This window comes from Macrotis lagotis, chromosome 5, assembly GCF_037893015.1.
Source record: "Macrotis lagotis isolate mMagLag1 chromosome 5, bilby.v1.9.chrom.fasta, whole genome shotgun sequence".
In the NCBI taxonomy this organism is placed as follows: Eukaryota; Metazoa; Chordata; class Mammalia; order Peramelemorphia; family Peramelidae; genus Macrotis; species Macrotis lagotis.
In genome coordinates this window covers 134,742,443-134,766,355 of record NC_133662.1, presented here as the reverse complement: position 1 = coordinate 134,766,355, position 23,913 = coordinate 134,742,443, and the positions used below count along the sequence as shown (strand labels likewise).

Genomic DNA, 23,913 nt, shown 5'->3' with positions numbered 1-23,913 from the left:
ATCACATATTCTTGTGAGCTATTGGAAAACTTGAAGTACTTGTTTAAAAAGAAATTCTGAGGAGCCTTGGAGATAAGTGTCTGTGCATACTTTACACTCCATATAACTGAACTATTTTATTCTATTTGAATCATATTATTCTCATCCTCACTGTCCTTAAATCTACTGTTTTGTCTTTTCTCTCCTATCTCTCCAGGTTTAGGGTTAAGTCATATTTTCCTTAACTAGAATTCAAATGCTCTGGTTCAAACTGGAAATTCTGTAGAACAGAGTGGGGATCAGAGATTGCTGGGCGTGTCAACGTTATTCTCAAAAGACTTACTTAGAAATTCCTTTTGCTCTCCCCTTTTCCTCAGAGAAGCTCACTCATCAAAGATCAGCTTTGCCCATCTTCTCTCAAATCTAATGGCCCAAGACCCTTGTTTCTGGGCTGGAGGAGATCTGGGAGGTTCTGTTGCTTTTGTCCCCACTCATGTTTTTCTGACTGGATCTGGCATCAGTAGCTAAAGGACTTTTATCTGTTTTCATCTCCCATTAAAAACACCTTTCAGACTGTACCCCATATCCTTACAATATTACTAAGCATATGTCTGGACTACTCCCAGCTACCTGGAATACAGCCCTCCCATAGTTGGGATAAGGGCTCTCCTAAATCAGAAGACAGAATCTCTTTGCGTCCCTGCAGGAGCTATTTTCCTTTGTGGATTGATTGATCTTAAGATCCCACATCCCTTGCAAGTTGTGCTCTAGAGGTTGTGCTCAGCTCTTGCTAACGTTTCCCCTTCCAACCTCTGAGTCAGTGTATATACTTCCTCCTATTGATATCCACAATAACACCCATAATAAACATTCCTGGAACCAAATGTGGACTTTGAGAGAACATCCTTTGGTACCCAATCAAGGGAGCTAGGAATCTGGTCCCATGGTATGGCAGTTTGAAATGTAAGGTCATACTTTCTAATCTAATATTTACAGTTTCACTCCTTTCTAATGAGACCTCTCATGCCCCCTCACTTTAGCCAATGTGGTTCTAGATAATCTAGGTAATGCTCTTGATTATCTCCTTGCCTCTTCAGGTGTGCTCTAGCCAACACATTTTGCTGCATGTATATTAACAATTCCTACAAAGTGGAACTTCATAGAGAATACTGCAAGAAGTGACTTGGATGCAACTCTCCATTCCACTTTGAGCTCTTCTTCCTCTGGATCTTCCTGGAGCTCCTGGTTCTCTCCTCGCTGAAGCCCTTGATTGTTCCATTGAGAATAATTGTTCCCTTGCTTCTTTTTGGTCTTTGTCAAATTTGTTTCCTCGGCTCTACAGCTAGTGACCTCAGTCAAAGATCAGCCTCTATCTGATCCTGATTGCCCACATCCCTTGGATGATACTTCAATTGAGTTTTTGTCTACAGCATATTCCCTCTCCAAATGGGCCCCTAGTAGGATAAGATGGACTAGGTAGAGAGATGGCTATGCCCCTTCTCAGCTTTGAAGAAGTTCCAGAAGATGTGGGACCTTCATCCCAATTCCCCAGAAGAATCTGGGTCCCCAATAATTTGAGGGGGGAATATGATGCAGAGAACCATGGGCACAGGGAATACTGAAATTAATCTGAAACAAAATTTGGTAAATCTTCACTCTTCCTCTATCAGTCTGTTGAAATACTCCATCTTGACCTACAGTCACCTGTGATAAGGCAAGTTAGGTTCTTTTGTTTTTTTTTTTAATTTTTCAAGGCAATGGGGTTAAGTGGCTTGCCCAAGGCCACACAGCTAGGTAATTATTAAGTGTCTGAGACCGGATTTGAACCCAGGTACTCCTGACTCCAAGGCCGGTGCTTTATCCACTGCACCACCTTATCGCCCCAAGTTAGGTTCTTTAGGTGATGAAACAACATCCCAGACCACTCAGACAGGAATCAAGACCCCCAATTTCAGAAGACTGGCAGGTTTTCCTTTAATCTCTCTCTTTATCTTCTCTGTCACCCTTTTGTGTTGTAATTTCTTTTTAGTAGATGGCGATTTCCTTTTTTACACCTACATTCCTGGGCCAAGCAGTGATTCTTCACTGAAACACGGAGCAGTCTGGTCTGCTACAATACCGGTTCTGTGACCCCGAGCAAATCATTGAAGTTCTTAGTGTGTGGGATAAAAATCCATTAAAAAAAAGAGACGACTCGGAGCAAACAGAGAAAGTTTATTTCGGCTTTTCTCGAGAAAAGGGCACACAAGTCTTACAGAGGTAATCAAATTGCTGCCCAGAGGTGACAGTTAAGCAAATTTTTATATGGTCTAGCAGGATTCCCCCCTCCCTAGCCCCCTCTCTTCCAACCTGATTAAGGTTTTCAGAGTTACAGTCTTTACTCGAAAAATCTAGCTGGTAAAAGAGAATAAAATGTTTTCATAGAATATCACCTCACTACCCGGATCATAAAGATATTAGAAGATTTCTAATGATCGTTTGTTTTCTATTTAAATTAATGTCTGAGTAAGCAAGGTCATTTTGTCATCGAATAAGAGGAGTTCTCGCAGTCTATCATAGAACTGGTGGTAACTAAGAATGCAAGGTCTCTTCTCTGGAAGTATTCCACTATTTCTCTCCCCAACAGAATCAGAAGGGTGTCTGCACAATCTGGGAATCTCCCTCTTCCTTCTAAGAACAGTCTAAACGAAATTGTCTTTAACTCGGAGGGGCCTTCACTAGGAATATTAACTTTTTTTTTAGGCTTCTGCCAGGCAGCGGGGCTACGTTCCAGCCCAGGGCCCGAGTACCGGGGCGCACTTTTCCCCGGGGGCAGTCTGCAGACCTCCCTGGGCCGGCGCGGGGAGAGGGAGGGAGGAATCTGTGAAAGCGCGGGAAGGCGCCCGGCAGCCGCCGCCGCGGCCGGAGAGAAGCCGCCCCGGCGGGCTCGGCTCCCCCCCCCCGGAAGGCGGGACTTCCGGTCCCGGGAGGTCGGCGGAAGCCGAGCTTAGAGGGTCGTCCACGGAAGGTGCAGGTCTGAACCGGAAGGTGAGCCCCGACGGCCGCCAAGGAGGGGAGGGTGGGACTAGCGGCGGGGGGCGGTGCTAGGGAGGGGCCCCGCTTGCTGATTGGAGGAATCCGCGCCGCGTGCCCTCACGCGGTCCCGGGAGTGGGCGGACGGATACACTTAATATAATAGGGAACCAGAGAGAAAAAGTCCCGCGGCTAGACGGCTCCGACGCTCACGCTCCCCCTCCCAAAAGGCGCCGGGTGGAGAGCGACCCCCTGCGCCGCGGTCCGCGCCGCGCGGCATGTAGCCCGAGCTCCGGGAGGAGGCCGGCGCCTCGACCCACCGAGGTAACCGAGATGGGAGCAGGGCCCGGGGGTGAGAGCCGGAGGAGCAGCCGAGGCTCAGCGGGGCCCCTCCCGGGTGGCCTCTCAACCACCCCGGGCTATTGCGATCATTTCCGTGTTACAGATGAGAAAACTGAGACAGGTTGTTCTTGTGTGTGTGTGTGTGTGTGTGTGTAGCTCACATTCCACCTTTGACATCTGACCCTAGCCGTGTGACCTTGGCCGAGTCACTGGACCCCGATTGCCTCTGGACAATGGTGACGCGGCACAGCACTCCCCTCACTCACATCCAAGTCATCGCCCAGCATCTCCCTGATGTTGTCTTCCTGAACAAGGGAGGACAAACCTCAGACCCTCAGGTGTGTTTGGAGGGGATACAGAGGTGAAGGGAACAGGTCTTGGAGACTGAGTGACTGAGGTTTCCAGGAGACCCAGATTACAAACTAGGGATGGGGGTGGGGGGGAGTGGAGAGCTTTAGAGGGGAAGGATGACTTCAGTTTGTGGAGTTAAAAATTAGTCTCCTGGACATCCAGTGTGAGATGTTATCCTAAACGCAGTTAGAAATGCGAGATTGGAGGCTGGGTTAAGAAAAGAATGGATAGATTTGAGAATCACTGGCACAGAGAGCTGATAAAATCACCTAATGCACAGTTGGAATGTTTCCTGGACACAGACTGATCAAGAGAGACAGAGGGATTAGTCATTTGGTCAAAGGAGAACCAGAAGAATCTAGATAAAAGAGAGGATTCCAAGGAGAAGGTGATCAGCAGAGTCATAGGCTACAGAAGAGAGTAAGGGGAGGTCACTGGATTGGGTAATTAAGAGAGTATTTCTCACTTTGGAGAGAGGAGTTTTGGTGGAATGATGAGACTGGAAATCAAATTATAGGCATTAACATGAGAAGAGAGAAAGTAGGGGCACTTATTGTAGACCAAGGGCAGATGAGACAAGACAATGATGATCAAGTGAGAGAATTTTGAAGATAGGGGAGACATGTAAGAGAGAGACTGAAAATAAGTGATACATTGAGGATGACAGAGGGTGTTGAAGGAGACAGGTTGGAATAGATCTCTTCACCCCTTTGTGTGAAACAGGGGGGAAGGAAGATATAGTGACAAAATATATGAGAGACATATGTAAAACAAGTTTCTCAGCTGAGAATTGGGGAAGGGAACCATGTAAGGTTTGATGAAGGATAATATGTTTGGAAGAGCCATGGTGAGGAATGGGATAGTTAGTTAATAAAACAGGTAGAGAAGGATTGCCTAGCAGCAGCGAGGACTCAATTGAGGTTGTTTTACTTGAATTGGGAAGACCTCTGACTCAGCAGCAAGGTATTTAACATTGCTTCAGCCTCAGTCTCTTTGGCTGTAAAGAAAATTGGAAAGAATACTCCCTTGGAGCCCTTCCAGCTTCAAGTTTATGATCCTTTGATCTAATTGTGAAAGAGTTTTCTTTATCTTCTGCTAAGATGTAATGCTTTCTAACTTTCTTCTATCCCATTCCTTCTAGTTACCTTCTCCAGAGTTGGGTTTTCCAACCTCCAAATCCAGCTCCAAATTCAAATACAACATGGTCTATGTGTGTATTCTTATATGCATGCAATTCCATACGTTACATACTTATGTAAGTGCATGCATATATATATATATGTATATATATGTATACACACACACATATACACACACACACATATACACACACATATATAGACAGCATGAAATAGTGGCTATAGAAATGGAGTTGGAGTTTCAAAGATGTGGGCTCAAATCTTCCCTCTCTTGGCTTCAGTTTCTTCCTCAGTCAAATGAAAGAATTGAACTAGATGTTTTCTAAGGTCCCTTCCAAGTTTAGGCTGTGATCCTGTAATCTGTCTGACAGAAAGATTTTTTTTTTCAATCCAACAATATAAGTCCCACCTATTGCTACTGCTTCTAGGGTTAAGTAGAGCCCATCTGTTTACTTGAGCCAAGGAGGAAAGGGAGGTACAGTGGGGTAGAGAGGGGAATGAGAAATATATGTCACCAAACCCAAGGGTTTGGGATGAGGCTTTATCTTAGCACCTTGACATATTCTTTCAGCAGATGGAAACAATTGACTTTTCCAAAGAATGTTAAGTTAAAGCTGGAATTGACCTCCTTTTGTGAGTCTTACATTTTGATGAGTTTTTTTAGTACTAGTTTACTCTGTCTGACAGTCTCAGCTATAACCTTCAGGGGATTAAGATGGAGGTCTCTACCCACTCCCATCTCTACTTGCAAGGGTTGATTTCAAGATATTTGTACTGATTGCCCCATGCCCAGAAATATCATTCCACTAATTCTTTTCCACATAATAACCTTTTAATTCTTGAAGATGGTTTGTATGTCTGTCTTCCCACTCCAAGTCTTTGCCAGGCTAAATATTTTTCTTCTATTCCTTCTACTTTCTTGTTCTAGTTCCTTGCTCCCTATCCTGTTCTCACTTCTTAAGAAGTATTTTATGTTACTTTGACCAAAGCAAAGCTATTAGCATAATTTTTTTAAAAATACGTTCCCAAAAAACCTCTATAAAGACTCATGTCCTGGTCTCTGACAATTAATAACTTTGTAACTCAATAAAGATTACTTAACCTCTCTAACCCTCAATTTTCTCTCCTCCAAAATGGGAATAAGAAAAACTGGGTTCTTGTTTAGTTCAAATGACATAATGCATTAAAGCCCTTTGCCAACATCAAAGCACTATATGAATATCAATTATTATCATTAAAATAACCTTCTACTGGTAATATTAGTTTGGGTTTTTTTTATTCATGCATAAGTTGGCTTTAAGTGAGGCAGAGTTGGACAAAGTCATCGATTTCACTATCTCTTCCAGAGTGATCAGAGCCCAATGATTGGACAGAGTTAAGATATATCATATATCATATAAAACTTTAAAATTAACACATCTTGTGTCATCTCAAAATTATCATCACTACCTTTGGATGTTCTACTGTTCTAGAATTGTGAAAGTCTGTAATTCATCTGGAATTCACATTTGGTAGATTCAGAACCCTGAATGAAGTTGCCTAGCTGGCTTCCCTGATTCAGCACGTTTTACCAGAATGTGAATTTTGGTTAATATATGATATGATTTGTAAATTTTACTGTTACCTTTGGGACAGTTTGTACTTGACTTCCAGACTCCCCCTTTACAATCTTATTTCCTTCTGGTGCCCATTTATACTGGCTCCCTATAAACTTACAATATTGACTAGAAAAGGAATGGTCAGAGGGACCAGAAAAAATACAATTTTAACACAATATTCTTTTGACTTCAGGTGTTTGACAAAATGCCAAGCAACTGTCCAGTGGCTAAACATACATTTGGATGCCTGTAGATTTTTGAACAGTGACATTGGTCTCTTGGCTGTTCTCAAATATGACATTCCATCTCCCAACACTGCAAGTTTTCCCAAGCCCAGAACTCTCCCTTGTCATATTTGCCACCTAACTTCCCTGACTTCCTTCAAATCTCAACTAAAGCCCTGTGTTCTACAAAAGACCTTTTCTAGTTTCCCTTAATCTTTGTTTCTCCCCAATTTTTGTCCAACTTTGTATCCCTAGCTCTTAGTCACACAGTCGGTTATTCATTTTTGAAGAGGACCAAAATGACATCACTCTGTTGGATTCAAGATACAGTGTGTTCAGCTGTGACCGATCAGACCAGTACAAGCTCGGAAAGCTCTACCACAGGTTGGACACATTTGGGGTAGAGATATATCTAAATTTGCACATCTCACTTTCCTTTGTGCGACTGATTCCTCTGCTTTGCTCATGGAGCCCAGCACTGACTTTGATTCTGTGGCTAAGTTCATTTCCCTTAACAAGTATACTTTCAAGGGGTATAAAAATAGATGAAACTGGCAGTGTCTCCCATACCACCCAATCAGTTCCAGAGTTCTTCAGAGAACCTTGAGAATGTCCTTGTATTATAACTTGTTTTAATGTCTTCATTTTATTTTATTTTTTTAATTAAAGATTTTATTTTGAATTTACAAAAGTTTACAATTTTTCCCTCAGTCTTACTTCCCTCTCCCACCCCCGACAGAAAGCAATTTGTCAGTCTTTACATTGTTTCCATGTTGTACATTGATCCAAATTGAGTGTGGTGAGAGAGAAATCATATCCTTAAGAAAGAAACATAAAGTATAAGAGATACCAAGATCAAACAATAAGATATCAGTTTTTTTTTCCCCTAAATTAAAGGGAGTAGTCATTGAACTTTGTTCAAACTCCTCAGTTCTTTATCTGGATACAGATGGTATTCTCCATTGCAGACAGCCCCAAATTGACCCTGATTGTTGCACTGATGGAATGAGCAAGTCCTTCGAGCTTGAACATCACTCCCATGTTGCTGTTAGGGTGTACAGTGTTTTTCTGGTTCTGCTCATCTCACTCAGCATCAGTTCATGCAAATCCCTCCAGGCTTCCCTGAATTCCCATCCCTCCTGGTTTCTAATAGAACAATAGTGTTCCATGACATACATATACCACAGTTTGCTAAGCCATTCCCCAATTGAAGGACATTCATTTGATTTCCAATTCTTTGCCACCACAAACAAGGCTGCTATGAATATTTTTGTACAAGTGATGTTTTTACCCTTTTTCATCATCTCTGCAGGGTGTAGACCCAGTAATGATATTGCTGGATCAAAGGATATGCACATTTTTATTGCCCTTTGGGTGTAGTTACAAATTTCTCTCCAGAAAGGTTGGATGAGTTCATAGCTCCACCAACAATGTAACAGTGTCCCAGATTTCCCACAACCCTTCCAACAATGATTGTTATCCTTTCTGGTCATATTGGCCAGTCTGAGAGGTGTGAGGTGATACCTCAGAGAAGCTTTAATTTGCATTTCTCTGATAAGTAATGATTTAGAGCAATTATTTGTATGACTATGGATTGCTTTGATCTCCTCATCTGTAAATTGCCTTTCCATATCCTTTGACCATTTGTCAATTGGGGAATTTTGTGCAATGTGCAAATTTAGATATATGTGTTACAGCTTTCTGAGCTTGTGTTGGTCTGATCGGTCACAGGTGAACACACTGTATCTTGAATCCAACAGAGTGATGTCATTTTGGTCCTCTTCAATTTTTTTTTTTAAATATGATTCAGTTCTCTGTATATTTTAGAAATGAGTCTGTCAGAAACATTAGTTGTAAAGATTGTTTCCCAGTTTACTACATTTCTTTTGATCTTGGTTACAGTAGTTTTGCCTGTACAAAAGCTTTTTAATTTAATGTAATTGAAATCATCTAGTTTGTTTTTAGTGATGTTCTCCATCTCTTCCTTAGTCATAAACTGCTTCCCTTTCCATATATCTGACAGGTAAACTAGTCCTTGATCTTCTAGTTTCCTTATAGTATTGTTTTTTATGTCTAAATCCTGTATCCATTTGGATCTTATCTTGGTATACGGTGTGAGGTGTTGGTCTAATCTAAGTTTCTTCCATACTAACTTCCAACTTTCCCAGCAGTTTTTATCAAGGAGAGAGTTTTTATCCCAATAGCTGGACTGTTTCGGTTTATCAAACAGCAGATTACTATAATCATCTCCTGCTTTTGTACCTAGTCTATTCCACTGGTCCACCACTCTATTTCTTAGCCAATACCAGACAGTTTTGATGACTGATGCTTCATAATATAATTTTAGATTGGGTAGGGCTAAGTCCCCTTCTTTTGTACTTTTTTTCATTAAATCCCTGGAAATTCTTGACTTTTTATTTATCCATATGAATTTTCTTAAATCTTTTTCTAACTCATTAAAGTAATTTTTTGGAATTTTGATTGGTAGGGCACTAAACAGGTAGTTTAGTTTTGGTCAATTTATCATTTTTATTATATTAGCTCTGCCTAACCATCAGCAGTTGATATTTGCCCAGTTTTTAAAATCTGATTTAATTTGTGTGAGAAGTGTTTTATAATTGTTTTCAAAAAGTTTCTGAGTCAGTCTTGGCAAATAGACTCCCAGGTATTTTATATTGTCTGAGGTTATTTTGAATGGGATTTCTCTTTCTAGCTCTTACTGCTGTATCTTGCTAGTCTGTATTCTGCAACTTTGCTAAAATTGCTAATTGTTTCCAGTAGTTTTTTGGATGATAAATTGTAACTTCTCACCACCATCCACCTTAAATGAGTTCTCTGTAAAATATAATTTTGTAGGCAAACATACATTTGGCATTTAAACAATGTAGCCAGACCATTGGAGTTATGCTCTCTGAAGTAGATTTTGAATGTTTGTCAGTTTAGATTGAGAAAGGGCTCAGGGTCTTGCCAGGTCTGTGTTCAGAATCTTCCTGACACAATTCAGATGCAAGCAATTCAGTTTCTCTGGTAGACTGTCCAGGTTTCACAGGCATACAACAATGAGATCAGCACAATAGTTTAGACCTTCAGTTTGGTAGGCTGTCTAATACTGCTTCTTTCCTACACTTTTCTTTGGAGCCTCTCAGATTCTAAGCTGCCTCTGACAATTATATGCATCAATGTCATCATCTATGTTTATATCCCTTGAAAATACACTTGTCAAGATAATTGAACTTATCCACAAGTATTCAAATTTTTTCCCTTTGCTGTCACTGGTGGTTTCATGTATGGATAATATGGTGCTGACAAAGAACTTGTGTTAATTGTTTGGCCAAAATTAGCACAAGCAGTGGAGACTTGACCCACATTTTGTTGTATCTCACCTTCAGTGGTTACCTTGAGTGAATAATCATCTGCAAACAAAAATTCACATACCAACTAGTCTTGACTTGTAGCCTTTTTTAGTTATAATTTACCATCAGTGTAGTAACTGACCTTGATGCCTCATTCTTCCCTGTTGAATATGTTTAGCATGTGGTAGATGTTTAATAAATGTCATTTAACTGACTGAACAATCACTAATTCTGTGTCACACATCTCTATATTCACAATTCTACAAAAAAACAATTCTGCAAACTTTTTCATGTATCAAAACTTGGATCTTTTTGTAACTTTGTCTTGAGAAGAAATAATCAAAGGTTTTGGCAGTAATATAAATATTCAGGAGCATGACTAACATCTCCCAGATACCACTTTTAACTCATCTAATTCATTTCTCATCCAATTATGCAAAAATTTAATAAACAGTAGAAAGTATCATTGATTTTGACAAAAGCTACTGAAAGGTTAAGGGTTAGGAAAACTGAGGCCCCTAGAAGCTTATACTGTCATTTGGGATTAATGAAGTACTTGATTAATTTACCAGCTTAGTAAATATTGAGTTGGAATACTTGGGAAGCTGAATTTAGGAAATTAGAAAAAAGTTGAGATAAATGAGTAACCCCCAAAATTATGTTTTCTACAAAAAAAGCTCTAACTCTTCTTTATATCACTTTAAAATATTTTAAAGGGGGGGGCAGCTAGGATATGGATAGAGCCCTGACCCTGGAGTCAGGAGGACTGGAGTTCAAATCCAGTCTCAGACACTTAATAATTACCTAGCTGTGTGACTTTGGGTAAGTCACTTAACCCCATTGCCCTGCAAAAAACAAAAAATTGTATTTTAAAGGATTCATGATTTAATTGGTCTGGTATGGGTATAATGGAAAGGTAGAATACTGTCATGGAAATAATATGGAATGAAGAAAACTAGGAATAGAGAAAATGATCAAAATCCTTAATGCTGCAGTAATAGGAATATTCATCTCTCTGAGAAAAGGTCATGCTATTTAGGAATATTTGTATATGTAATAAATAAAATGAAAGATTGTTTTCTCTAGTTTCCACTAAATTGAAAAAAGGCACCACAAAAGAGGCACCAGATATAGAGCAATTATAGCTGTCTCCACAGGTCAAAAAAAAAAAAACCAAAAAAGAATCCCAACGAGATGAGAGCCTTATGAATTAACAGTGAAGAAAGCTAACCTTTATAGATCATTTAGCACTCTTCTACCACTAGCTCCCAGGTTTCCACAAGGTGACCACACAGACTTACCAGCTTGTATTCTGAGACTCACTCAGGAATTTTCCTATTGCTGCATTCTCTGTCAGTACATGTCAGCTCTGAGCTTCCCATAGCATTCTGTTACATCAAATATGGTCACATTTTGTTTATTCACATGTAGTAGAATTGGAGGTATAAGAAGGCAGAGTAACTCTCTGCCAGGGGTGGTCCTTGAGTTAGAGATCACCAAAGTGGCTGAAACTCCGCCCAGAACACTCATTCTACTCTCTCTCAAACCAGCAAAAAAAAAAAAAAAAAATAGCAGATACTGATTCAGGCAACTAAAAAAGTTAAAGTATGAAAAAAGACTAGGAACATCAGGCTAACTATGGTGCTACACTAAAAACCCAAAGAAAAAGGGAATTCCTTTTCTGTCCTCTCAGGAATTATTTTGGGCAGCGATAGAGACTCATAAAAGTGAGTTCCTCAGTGTTCAAAGAGGCTATAGTAGATTTAAAGTGCAGCCTCAAGTATAAAGCTGTTATTGAAAGCTTAAGAATCAGAAAGTGATTGAGAAAGGAATAAAAGGAAAATAAACTTAAAATTCAAAGATTTTAGGAGGAAGAAAAGTCAATTCTAAACCTGGAGCTCAAAAAAATCAACAGGAAGGATGGAGATTAAAATCAGAAGGGAAGATGATACCAAGACATCTAAAACATTGGAAATTATTAGCAGAATAGAAAAGTTTGAATCTGTCTGAAGAAGCAAAAGAGAAAAGAATAGATAAGGAATACAAATATACTAAAGTGAAGGATAATATGGAAGAAGAGAAGCAAATAGTAATGTTCTAAATAAGCATAACCTCTGTACAAATAAACACATGATCTTGAAGACAGGATAGAGACAACTTAAGAATCTTAGGCCTCACAGCCATTCTCCAAGTGATTAATAGTCATGAATTTTAACAAACGATTTTCAGACAAATCAAAGCTATCTAGAGTGATATGGAAAAGTGCTCTAAATCCAGATTGATTAGAGAAATGCAAATTTAAAAAACTGGGTACTACCTCCCACCTATCAGATTGACTGATATAACAAAAAAGGAAAATGAGAAATGTTAGAAGGAATGTCAGATCATTGGTACACTGATGAAACTTGTGAAATGAAATACCCATCAACTGGGGAATGATCATACAAGCTAGGGTATAAGCTTGTGGTGAAATGTGCTATAAGAAATGACAAGCAGGATAATTTTAAATAAAACAACAAGCCTGCTAAGTATTACGTGAACTGATGCAAAAAATGAAGTGAACAGAACCAGTAGCTCACTGTACACAGTAACAATATTGTACAATGAAAAAATGTGATTGACTTAGCTTTTCTCAACAATACAAGGACCCAAGACAATCCCAAAGTATACTGTCAGCCTCCAAAGAATAAATTGTCTGAATACAGACTGAAGCATGTTATTTTTCACTTTCTTATTTGAGTCTACTTGTACAAAATGACTAATATGGAAACATTTTACATGATCATACTTGTATAACCTATATCTGATTGCTTACCATCTCAGGGAACGAGGGATAGAATTTGAAATTCAGAAATTAAAAAGTTAGAAATTGTTCTAACACTTAGCTGGGGAATAATGAAATATGTATGTGTGTGTGTGTGTGTGTATATATTTTTTTTTTTAGGTTTTTGCAAGGCAGTGGGGTTAAGTGGCTTGCCTAAGGCCATGCAGGTAGGTAATTATTAAGTGTCTGAGGCCAAATTTGAACTCAGGTACTCCTGACTCCAGAGCCAGTGCTCTATCCACTGTGCCACCTAGCCGCCCCAAAATATGTATTTAAAAAAACTTTAAAGTTAAAAAAAACATAGGTTTCTCCAGAAGAATATTACAGGTTTAAAAAAAATGAACAGCAGAATCCAAGAAATGATGCAATAAAATTGCTGACCTTCTAAATACAGAAGTAAATAAAGCACCAGTTGAAATAATGTACAGATTGGGATGGGGAAAGGATGGGGATAGTTTAGAAGCAATTTACTCTTCAAAATTCAGGACACATTGTATAAATATATATACATATATATACACATACACACACAACTTACATATACAGACATATACATTCATACATTCACATATTCCCTTCTGTCTTTGATCTCTTTTTGGATGTCTGTATATACTTAGTAATGGCATCACTAGCATATATAGATTAATGGTTTTTCTAGAATAATTCTTTGATTACTTGCTGATTGGAAAATGGCTTAATCTTAAAAATTGTCATCAATTTCCTCTATCTTTTTTATGCTAGTATTTCAACAGAAAGCAATTAATACAGAGAATTTTTGTTCAGTACAGATTTTTCTACTTATTCTGGCTACCCTGATTTTATGTGCAAAAGGCTTATTTTTATATGATGTAAATTTTTTTTTCTTTTATAATTTTTTCTCTCTATTGGGTAAGACTTCATTCACCTCTTTAAAACCTTTTCAATATTTCTATGTTGCCTTTAGTATAAACTTCAAAATTTTTCATTTGACATTTAAGATACTTCTCATTCTGGCTCCAACCTATTTACCCTTCCATGTTTCATATTATTCATTCATTTACTGTATATTGTAGCCTCAGTGGACTGTTTTCTAAACTTAACATTCTATCTCCCACCACTGTGCATTCACACAATCTGCTCCCAGACTCTCCCCTCATCTCTACATCTCAGCTCCTTATAAAACCTTCCTTGATTCTTCTCCCTGCCTCTCCACCTCAGTATTTCCCTCTCCCCTTCTTTCTCTTCCCTCCCCACCCCACAGGCAACTTGCCATTTTCTGTCCTGCCTCTCCTTTTTCTCCTCATATGTCTGTCTGTCTCTATATCTCTCTAACTGCCTCTGACATTTTTACAGTTCTTAAGGTAGAGAAAACTGAGGAGGATATCAACTACAGGGATATCAAATCCCTAATATTTCTTCATTTTATTACTTCATTTGATTTGTGGTTACTATCTCATCTTAATTTAATCTTTTACTCAGCAGTGTTCTAATTGAGTTTATTTTTACTTCACCACTGACATTTTCAGAATATCAGCAAGTACTTATCTTTTCATTAGCTGTTTTCACTACATATTCTCAACCTCAGTCAGCAAACACATTATATTGTGGTTTTGAATATTAAAAGTTGTCTACAAATTGAACTGTAATTAAATAATTTTCTAAAATCACAAATGAATATTTCTGCTTATCAGCTATTCTTTACTACGGTGGTCTACAAATATTTGAAGTGAGTAGAAGGATAAGGTGATAATTATGCATCCCAGTGTGTTCAAGCTAAAATTGTTTCCAAATTAGGAAACCAAAGTTGTTTTTGTTAGATGTAAGATTCCTGTGATGGAGGATTTGGAAGACTTGGGATTCAAATATTATTTTTTCAATTAACTACTTGTTTGATATTTTCTCTTAACTCCTCATCTCTAAAATGAGTGGGATGATCAAAATTGCCTCTGAGGTCCTTTCTAGCTCTAAATCTATGAACTTAGCTCCTCCTTGAAGCCTCTTCATTGGGGGTGGCTAGGTGGTGCAGTGGATAAAGCACTGGCCCTGGAGTCAGGAGTACCTGGGTTCAAATCCGGTCTCAGACATTTAATAATTACCTAGCTATGTGGCCTTGGGTAAGCCACTTAACCCCATTTACCTTGCAAAAAAAAACCCCCCAAAAAATGAAGCTTCTTCATTTACTCCAGTTGTCATTACTTTCTCCCACCTCAGATTTTCCTGTAACACTTCATTTGTTTTTTCACTTATTCCCTGTATTATACTTATCTCTGACCATATTGTATCTTACTTAAAGACTATGCATTCTTCAGGGAAGGGGATAGTTTTGTCTCTCTTTGTATTGTATATGTAGTACTTTACACAGAGTGGCCATTTAACAAATATTTGTCTACTTGAATAAAATTCAACAAGAATGTAAATAATGGATTTTTCTAGTATTATTTTTTAAATTATTCTGAACTTCTGCAAAGTACATTCCATACACACAAAAGGATATAAAGATTTTATATTAAACTGTGAATCTCTATTTCATACCACTTATTTTTTAAACTATATAATGAATGCTATGTTGTCTATTTTTAAACTTGTCTATGTTTTCTTCTGAACTTCCTTCTGTTCTCATCTATGTATTTTAAAAAATACTATAATGCCCTCCTCCCCTTTTGGGCATCACTTTGATCAAGTTGCTTCTCCCCTTACTAATTTAAAAAACTGAAAGGGGGTGCTTTTGATAAGCAGTGAAGCAAAATTAATCCCACAGAGTAGGATGGCCTATGAATTTAACCATAATATAAAATTATCTTAATTGCATAAGACATTGACTTAATTGTAATATCATCTGCCTATGGAGTAAACAGAAGGGTTAGCTTAAATCTTTTATTTGGTAGTTGATTTGTAGTAGTTTATATGTTACTCAGTAGTAATACATACACTGAAGCTGATTTTCTTAAAATTCTGCCTTCCCTGCCTCTACCCTTAGAGAAACATATTCTTTGTGCAAGAAAGGTAGAATTTGATGAAAAGCAACTCCTAAATCTGGCACAAATTTTTTAGTTTATTTTCCAAACTTTTTTTTTGTTTGGCTTATTTTTTATATTACCATATACGGATAATATAACCTTTCAATAAATAGAATTTCCTTCCCTAAAACCTGGGATTGTGTTTTAGATTTTGATGAATAGCATTGAAAAACAATTATCATAAATAATGTGCTGTATCATTTGATTTGGCATGTAATCATGTTGCTGTGTGTGTGTGTGTGTGTGTGTGTGTGTGTGTGTATTTAAAATACATTTATGTCTTAATGGCTGTGGTAATGGATAGAATTCTGGACTTGAAGCCAGGCATACATTCAGGTCCTCAGATACTAGATTTATGACAAATGGACATGTTATAAAGACCTCTTTGAGTCTCTGGTCCTCATATGTTAAAGGGGAATAAAAACAATTGTAGTATCTATCTCATTGTCCAGAAGGTAAAATGGGAACATAAGTTTTAAAAGCACTTTGCAATTTTAAAGAGCTTGTTATATTATTTAGCTTGGTCATTTCAGTCATGTCAGATTCTTCATGACCCCATTTGGGGTTTTTGTAGCAAAAGTACTGGAAAGGCTTGCCATTTTCTTCATTTTATAGATGAGGAAACTGAGGTCAGCAAGGTTAAGTGACTTTCCCACAGTCACACAGCTACTAAGTATCTGAAACTTACTTAAGAAGATGAGTCTTGGGTGGCTAGGTGGCACAGTGGATAGAGCACTAGCCTTAGAGTCAGGAGTACCTGAGTTCAAATCTGGCCTCAGACACTATAATTACCTAGCTGTGTGGCCTTGGGCAATCCACTTAACCCATTTGCCTTGCAAAATCCTAAAGAAAAAATAGCATGAAGAAGATGAATCTTTAACAGATTGCCTTGGGGGGGGGAAGCAAGATTATGGGGAAAAATTATAAAATTCAAAATAAATAAAATCTTTTATTAAAAAAAAAGAGGTGGCTAGGTGACGTAGTGGATAGGGCACCAGCCCTGGAGTCAGGAGTACCTGAGTTCAAGTCTGGCCTCAGACACTTAATAATTACCTAGCTGTGTGGCCTTGGGCAAGTCACTTAACCCCATTGCCTTGCAAAAGTCTAAAAAAGAAAAGAAAAAAGATGAGCCTTCTTGACTTTAAACCCAGTCCTCTATCCATGATGCCACCTAGCTGGCCTAAGTGTTTAAAAAGGTTGAAAATGAGTGAGTACAAGTTTCTTTGAGATGTTTATTTTGGACAGATTGTTACTTTTCAGTGACAGGATTCCTTCAACAAGAATCTTGGCAAAAAAAATTATATTTTGCTATACCTATATATTCCTTGGAGGAAAAAAAAAACTTCATATTCACAGTACTAACTTAAGTGACCTACTAGGAAAGGAGTTTTTCAACACCTCTCTTCCCCCTTGGTGAGTTCCTGACCAAGGCCACCCTTTTGGGAAGTTCACAGGCCATTCATACTTACTTTTCTTCCAGCTCCACTATTAATTCCTCTGGATTTTTCCACCTTAATGCTTTTCAGATCCCTTTTATGTGTTACCTTACTCTATTAAAATATAAACTCAAAGGTAAAGATAATCTCTTTTAAAAATATAGTAGATACTAAATAAATACTCTTTATATGTGAAGAGTAGTAATGTATACAAAGTCTAGAAAGACAATGATGATGTTTTGTCATTCTGGAAGAAGACCATGACATCAAGGAGATGATGCCATGACAAGCACATGAATTAGATTTGAGTTAGTAGGCACTGTGCTAAGTCATCAGCTTCACTTTCTCCTCCAGAGTCATCTGGTTTCAGTGGCTAGATATGAATCAGGATGCCTGGAGAGAGCCCTGGATGTGAGGCTGTCAGGGTTAAGTGACTAACCTAAGGTCACACAGCTAGTAAGCGTTAAGGATCTGAGACCAGATTTGATGTCTTATGCTCCTGACTCCAAGACCAGTCTAGCTGCCTAAAAAGATAATGAAGGGAGACTAGCCTTTGAAGAGTTTTTTTAATGTTATTTTATTTTTTCAATTACATGCAAAGATAGTTTTCAACATTCAGTTTTTTTAAATTTTTTAAAATTTATTTAAGGCAGTGGGGTTAAGTGATTTGCTCAAGGTCATACAGCTAGGCAATTATTAAGTGTCTGAGACTGTATTTGAATATTCAGTTTTTTATAAGCTTTGAACTCACTATATTTTTCTACCTCTCTCCCTTCCCTTTCCCCCCCTCCCCATGACAGTAAATAACCTGATATAGGTTATACTTGTACATCATGTTTAACATATTTCTATATTAGTAATGATGTGAAAGAAGAATCTATACTCCCGGGGGGGGGCACATGAGAAAAAAAGAAAAAACAAAATAATTTTAAAAAGTGAAAATAGTATACATTAATCTGCATTCAGATTCTGTAGTTTTTTTGGTTTGTTTTCCTGGTTATTGATAGCATTTTCCATCACAAGTCTTTTAGAATTGTCTATGATAATTGAACTTTTGAGAGGAGTTAAGTACATCATAGTTGATCATCACACAGTGTTGCTGTTAATGTGTACAATGTTCTGGTTCTGCTCACTTCACTCAACATTTGAAGAGCTTTAAATATCAGAGACAAAAACTATTTTTTTTCTATTAGGGAGCTATTGGAGGTTATTTAGTGGGATAGGGTATGGGTGACATATCCTGATTGGACCTACACTTTAAGAAAGTCACTTTGGAAACTGTTCAGAAGACAGATTGGAGGGAACTGGACTGGAGGAAGAGCCTAATTGGAATGTTATCCTGGTGGCCTAGGGGAGAGAGATGATGAGAGCCGGAACCAAGTAGAGTATAATGGCTATATGAGTAAACAGATGGGGACATAAATGAGAAATGAAAAGGAAAAAAAATGTGATTTGTCAATTTATTGGATCTATGAGATAAAATTTAAAGTTGAAGATGACACCAAATTTGCAAACCTGACTGAAGGCTGTCATTCACAATAATGAAAATGTTCAGAAGAGGGAAGGATTTGGGAAGAAAGACAATAAGCTGAGGTTTGTTGTTGCATTTACATATTGAGTTTAAGAATCCTACAGACCATTAAAAATGTCCAAAAGGTAGTTGGTGTTCAGGAGAAAGACTGGGGTTGGAAAACTTGGTCTGGGAATTATCTACATAGAGATGTTAATGATAAAGTTAATCATAAAGTTAAAAAAAATATGGAGAGGAAAAAGTGTAGGACAATACAAAAGGTTATCCATGGTGGGCATGGCATGGATAAGCTATAACAAAGGAGATTAGCAAACTTTTTAAACATGAAGAAAAGAACTAAAAGCAATCACAAAAGCAATAAGAGTATTCAAAGGGGCAGCTAAGTGGCACAGTAGTAGAGAACAAGTCCTGGAGTCAGGAGGACCAGAGTTAAAATGTGGCCTCAGACACTTAATTACCTGCATGTCCTTGGGTAAGTCACTTAACCCCATTGTCTTAAATATATTTTTTTAAAAGAGTATTCGGGAGGAAAAAGGTAGTGTCAGATTTCACAAAGAGGTTAAGGAATCTGAGAACTGAGGAAAAGATTATTAGATTTGATTAATAAGAGGTAATTGATGACTTTGGAGGGAATGGTTTCAATTTGATGATGATTCAGAAACTAAATTCTGAGAGCATGAACTAGGGAGAGAAAGAAAATATTCCCGTAGTTCTTACTATGAGCCAGATATGATAGTGAGTCACAGAGCTAGCATCTGAAGGCAGATTTGAACTTGGGTCTTCCTGCCACTGAGCCCTGCACTCTGTCCACTGTCCTTCCCCCCATCCCCCACTTGATCAGATAAAAGACCATTCATAGTTTCTAAATGCAGAAGTGGAACATTTTTGGGTAATCAAGGGAATGAATATATTCCTTTATGTAGCAAAAGTGGGAATGAAGGAGTAGTTCATAAAAGTTGAATAAATTGAAGAACTGGCAAGTTAGGGTCTGCAAGGGAACATTAGCATGGTATATTGAAATCTTCTAGAATGGAAGCTTGAGTTAGAAGCATGACCACTGGCTGACCTTTATAAGAGAAGAAAAAGTGACATCAGCAGAGTGGTGGCTACTACCCAGCTCCTCCTCTCCTCTCGCCTCCCAGCATCTCCCTGGCGGGCCTAGGCCTGTGGGTCTCAGACACCTTGCCTGCTGGTGACTGCCTGGTTTTCCAAGAACAAGAATGGAGGGGAACATGAAACTGTTAGTGGTAGAAGATGCAGTGGAATGTTATCTGTTTTTATTACCTGAAGAACCAAGAGATCCAGAAAAACATAAAAAAGGTCCTGCAGAAGTATATTGCAGCAATAACCACTAAGTATGCACCTCTCTTGGTCTCCTATATCTGGCAAAATCAGCCTTTTAATCTCAGATACAAACCTACTAAAGGCAATAGGGTTGAGTGACATACCCAAGGTCACACAGCAGGTAGTGGTTGAGTATCTGAGGCCAGATTTGATTTTGGATTCTCTTGACTCCAGGATGGGTGCTCTATCCACTATGCCATCAAGCTGCCTTCTGTCATTGCTTTTTTGATCACTTTTCTATGGCTTCACTCATCTTGCTGGCAGCATTCCTGCACATATTGTTGGTGTAACTAAATTTGGGGATAACAGAGGATGAGTGGTTTATTGTTTACCTAATAAAGCAGATTACAAAGAAATTTCCAGAGTTAGATGCATGGATTGAAGACAATGATGGTGAATTCTTGCTAATAGAAGCTGTTGAATTTCTCTTTAAATGGTTGGATCCTGATATTAGCACAAACAGAGCTGTGCATTATTCCAGCACCACAGAAAGCTGGGGTAATACCCTGGTTAACTGCCACACCTCCCACAATTAATCAGGCACTATTCATCATCACCAGGCTCTCAGAAAACCTCACCTCAGAATCTATCCAGGCAGCAGTAAACAGGTGAATCTAAGGGTATCCCCCAAAATCGAAACATCCCTTCATCAAGCTCACTGCTTCCTCCCAGCTGCTGCAGCAGTTTTGAAGCAACATCCTCAGTTGGTGGTTGCAGCTGTCCAGGCCTTTCATTTACGGGGTCCTGTTGACCTGTGAACTTGCCAAACTTTCAAAATATTTCTTGCCAGAAACACTTGTAATGGCTTCGGTCACATTCACAAAGTGTTTGTATGCTCAGCTGGTACAGCAGAGGTTTGTGTCAGACCACCGTGGTGGGTACAGTTTGCCACCTCCTTCCCACCTGTAGTACCGAGCCCATGAACTGGGCAAAAGACTGGCTCATGGCTTTGGGATTTTGTGCACTAAAGCCAGTCTACTTCCTGAATTCAAGAAGTTTCTAAAGACCACCACCTCTCTTTGGAATGAGTTTCTTGACAGTCTGAAACAGAAGGGCTACTTTGAGGGAGAGTTAGAAGGCTCTGCTAGATACCTGCAGAAACTATGCTTGGCAGAGAACTACTTTCAGCAGTCTGTGAGTGAGCCAGAAAACTTTGACATAACTCCAGGGGAAGAAATCTCAACCTTAATAGAAACAATGCTTTCTGAAGGAGCTTAAGAAAGAAGATGCTAATCTCCCCTTAGAGGATGTTGATCACTGACTGTATCTCTCACCAGATCAGCTAGACCAGATTCTGCAAGAAGCATCTGGTAAAGACGAACTGGGCTTCATTCCCACTCCCAGAAGGGAAGACTTATGACCTGACCAAAGTCACAGATGGTGTGAAGACATTTGTGTCCAAAATCTCCACCCACAAAGGAGCAGAACTGCCTTGGGAGCCATCAGAGGCACCTATCACTTTTGGGTGGGGGGATGAAGTAGAAGAGGTTATCTTGTATTCTTTTTTTTTATTTTGAGTTTTAGAATTTCCCCCCAAAGCTTGGTTCCCCACCCCCCACCCTCACAGAAGGCAGTTTTCTAGTCTTTACATCATTCCCATAGTATGCATTGATTTAAGTTGAATGTGATGAGAGAGAAATCATATTCTTTTTTGTTTGTTTTTAGGTTTTTGCAAGGCAAATGGGGTTAAGTGGCTTGCCCAAGGCCACACGGCTAGGTAATTATTAAGTGTCTGAGACCGGATTTGAACCCAGGTACTCCTGACTCCAGGCGGGTGCTTTATCCACTGCGCCACCTAGCCACCCCCCAAGAAATCATATTCTTAAGAAACATATAGTATGAGATATAGCATAATTACAAAATAAGACATTTTTTTTTAAATTAAAAGTAGGGGGCGGCTAGGTGGCGCAGTGGATAAAGCACCCGCCTGGAGTCAGGAGTACCTGGGTTCAAATCCGGTCTCAGACACTTAATAATTACCTAGCCGTGTGGCCTTGGGCAAGCCACTTAACCCCATTTGCCTTGCAAAAAAAAAACCTAAAAAAAAAGAAATAAAGTAAAAGAGAAAAAATTGTGCTTCGGTCTGTGTTCTGATACCATCAGCTCTGTCTTCGGTGGTTCACATTCTTTATCATAAGTCCATCATAGTAGTTACTTCCATATTTTTCCACAGTTGCTGTTGCTAATTGTAATTCCTTCCATCCATTCCTCCCCACTACCATCTATTATATTTTCTCTCACCTTTCACTCTGTCTCTCTTCAGAAATGTGCTGTGGGCTAGCTGAGTGGTGCAGCAGACAGAGGACCAGCCCTGGGGCCAAGAGGCCCCAAGCCCACATCCTACCCCAGAGACACAGCAACCACCCAGCCCCGTGGTCCCAGACAGACTACCCAATCCTACCTCCTTGCAAAAAATAAAAAAAAGAAATTGTATTATACATCTCTCCTCTATCACCCCCCCCTTCCTCCCTGTCCCCCTTCTCTCTTTTTTCCTCTAGATATCTATACCCTGTTGAATGTGTGCCATTTCCTCTCTGAGCCATTTCTGATGAGAATAAAGGTTCCCTCATTCCCCCTTGGCTTCTTCCCTTCCATACCATTGCAAAAGTAACATGAAATATCTTTTCTATGAAATATCTTAGCCTATTCTATCTCTCCTTTCTCTTACTCCTGGTACATTTTCTTTTCACCCATTGACTCCATTTTTTACAATATATATCTTCAAATTCAGTTCTCTTTTGTACTTCATCTATAAAAGTTCCTTCTACCTGCTATATTAAATGAGAAGGTTCATATGAGTATTATCAGTATCATCTTTCCATGCAGGAATACACAGTTTATCATCACTAAGTCCCTCATAATTTACCCTTCTCCTCCACTCTCTGTTTCACCTGTGTCCTGTACTTGAAGGTCAAACTTTCTGTTCAGTTCTGATCATTTCAGCAGGAACATTTAAAATTCCCATTTCATTGAAGTCCATCTTTTTCCCTAGAAGAGGACATTCAGTTTTGCTGAGTAGTTGATTCTCAGTTGCATTTCAAGGTCTTTTGCCTTCCACAATATTATAGTCCAAGCCCTACAAGCCCTTAATGTAGTTGCTGCTAAGTCCTGTGTGATCCTGACTGCCCCTCCATATTTGAATTGTATCCTTCTGGATGCTTGTAATATTTTCTCTTTGACTTGGGGATAACATTTCTGAGGGTTGGTTGTTTTTTTTTTTTGTATCTCTTTCTGGGAGAGATCGGTGGATTCTCTCAATTTCTATTTTGCCCTCTGCTTCTAGGATATTAGGGCAATTTTCCTGTAGGAACTTTTATGAGGTCAAGGCTCTTTTCCTGATCAAGACTTTCAGGTATCCCAATAATTTTTAAATTATCTTCCCTGAATCTGTTTTCCAGATCAGTTGTTTTTTCAGTGAGATGTTTCACATTTTCTTCTAACTTTTCATTCTTTTGATGTTGAATTATTGTGCCTTGATTTCTCTCCAGGTCATCAGCTTCTTTTAGCTCCATTCTACATCTGAAGGATTTGTTTTCCTCAGAGAGCTTTCTTATCTCCTTTTCCATCTGGCCAATTCTGCTCTTTAAAGCATTCTCCTCAGTAACTTTTTGAACTGTTCTATCCATTTGACCTAAGCTGGTTTTTAACATGTTATTTTCTTCAGCATTTTTTTGGATCTCCTTGACTAAGCTCCTGACTTCATTTTCATGTTTTCCCTGCATCTCTCTCATTTCTTTTCCCAATTTTTCTTCTATCTCCCTTACTTGATTTTCAAAATCTTTTT

At 38.8% G+C, this 23,913-nt stretch overlaps 2 protein-coding genes and 1 pseudogene across 6 annotated transcripts in view; 2 read left to right on the top strand and 1 right to left on the bottom strand.

Moving 5' to 3' along the window:
• The window catches only part of RSPO3 (R-spondin 3), a 642,258-nt gene that overhangs the window by 305,854 nt on the left and 312,491 nt on the right, over positions 1-23,913 (bottom strand). The gene's annotated exons all lie outside the window — the stretch shown is intronic.
• Positions 2,936-23,913, top strand: part of ECHDC1 (ethylmalonyl-CoA decarboxylase 1) — a 57,328-nt gene continuing 36,350 nt past the window's right edge. For 2 of the 5 annotated variants that reach the window (XM_074187536.1, XM_074187540.1), the window contains exon 1: positions 3,798-7,029. In XM_074187536.1, the coding sequence (XP_074043637.1) occupies positions 6,945-7,029 (85 nt within the window). In that variant the 5' untranslated portion in view covers positions 3,798-6,944. Of the gene's footprint in view, positions 3,007-3,184; positions 3,316-3,489; positions 3,672-3,797; positions 7,030-23,913 lie in introns of those variants that run through there. The other 3 variants (XM_074187538.1, XM_074187539.1, XM_074187537.1) reach the window with 3 other exon arrangements.
• On the top strand, positions 20,362-21,786 carry LOC141487933 (protein ecdysoneless homolog pseudogene; annotated as a pseudogene).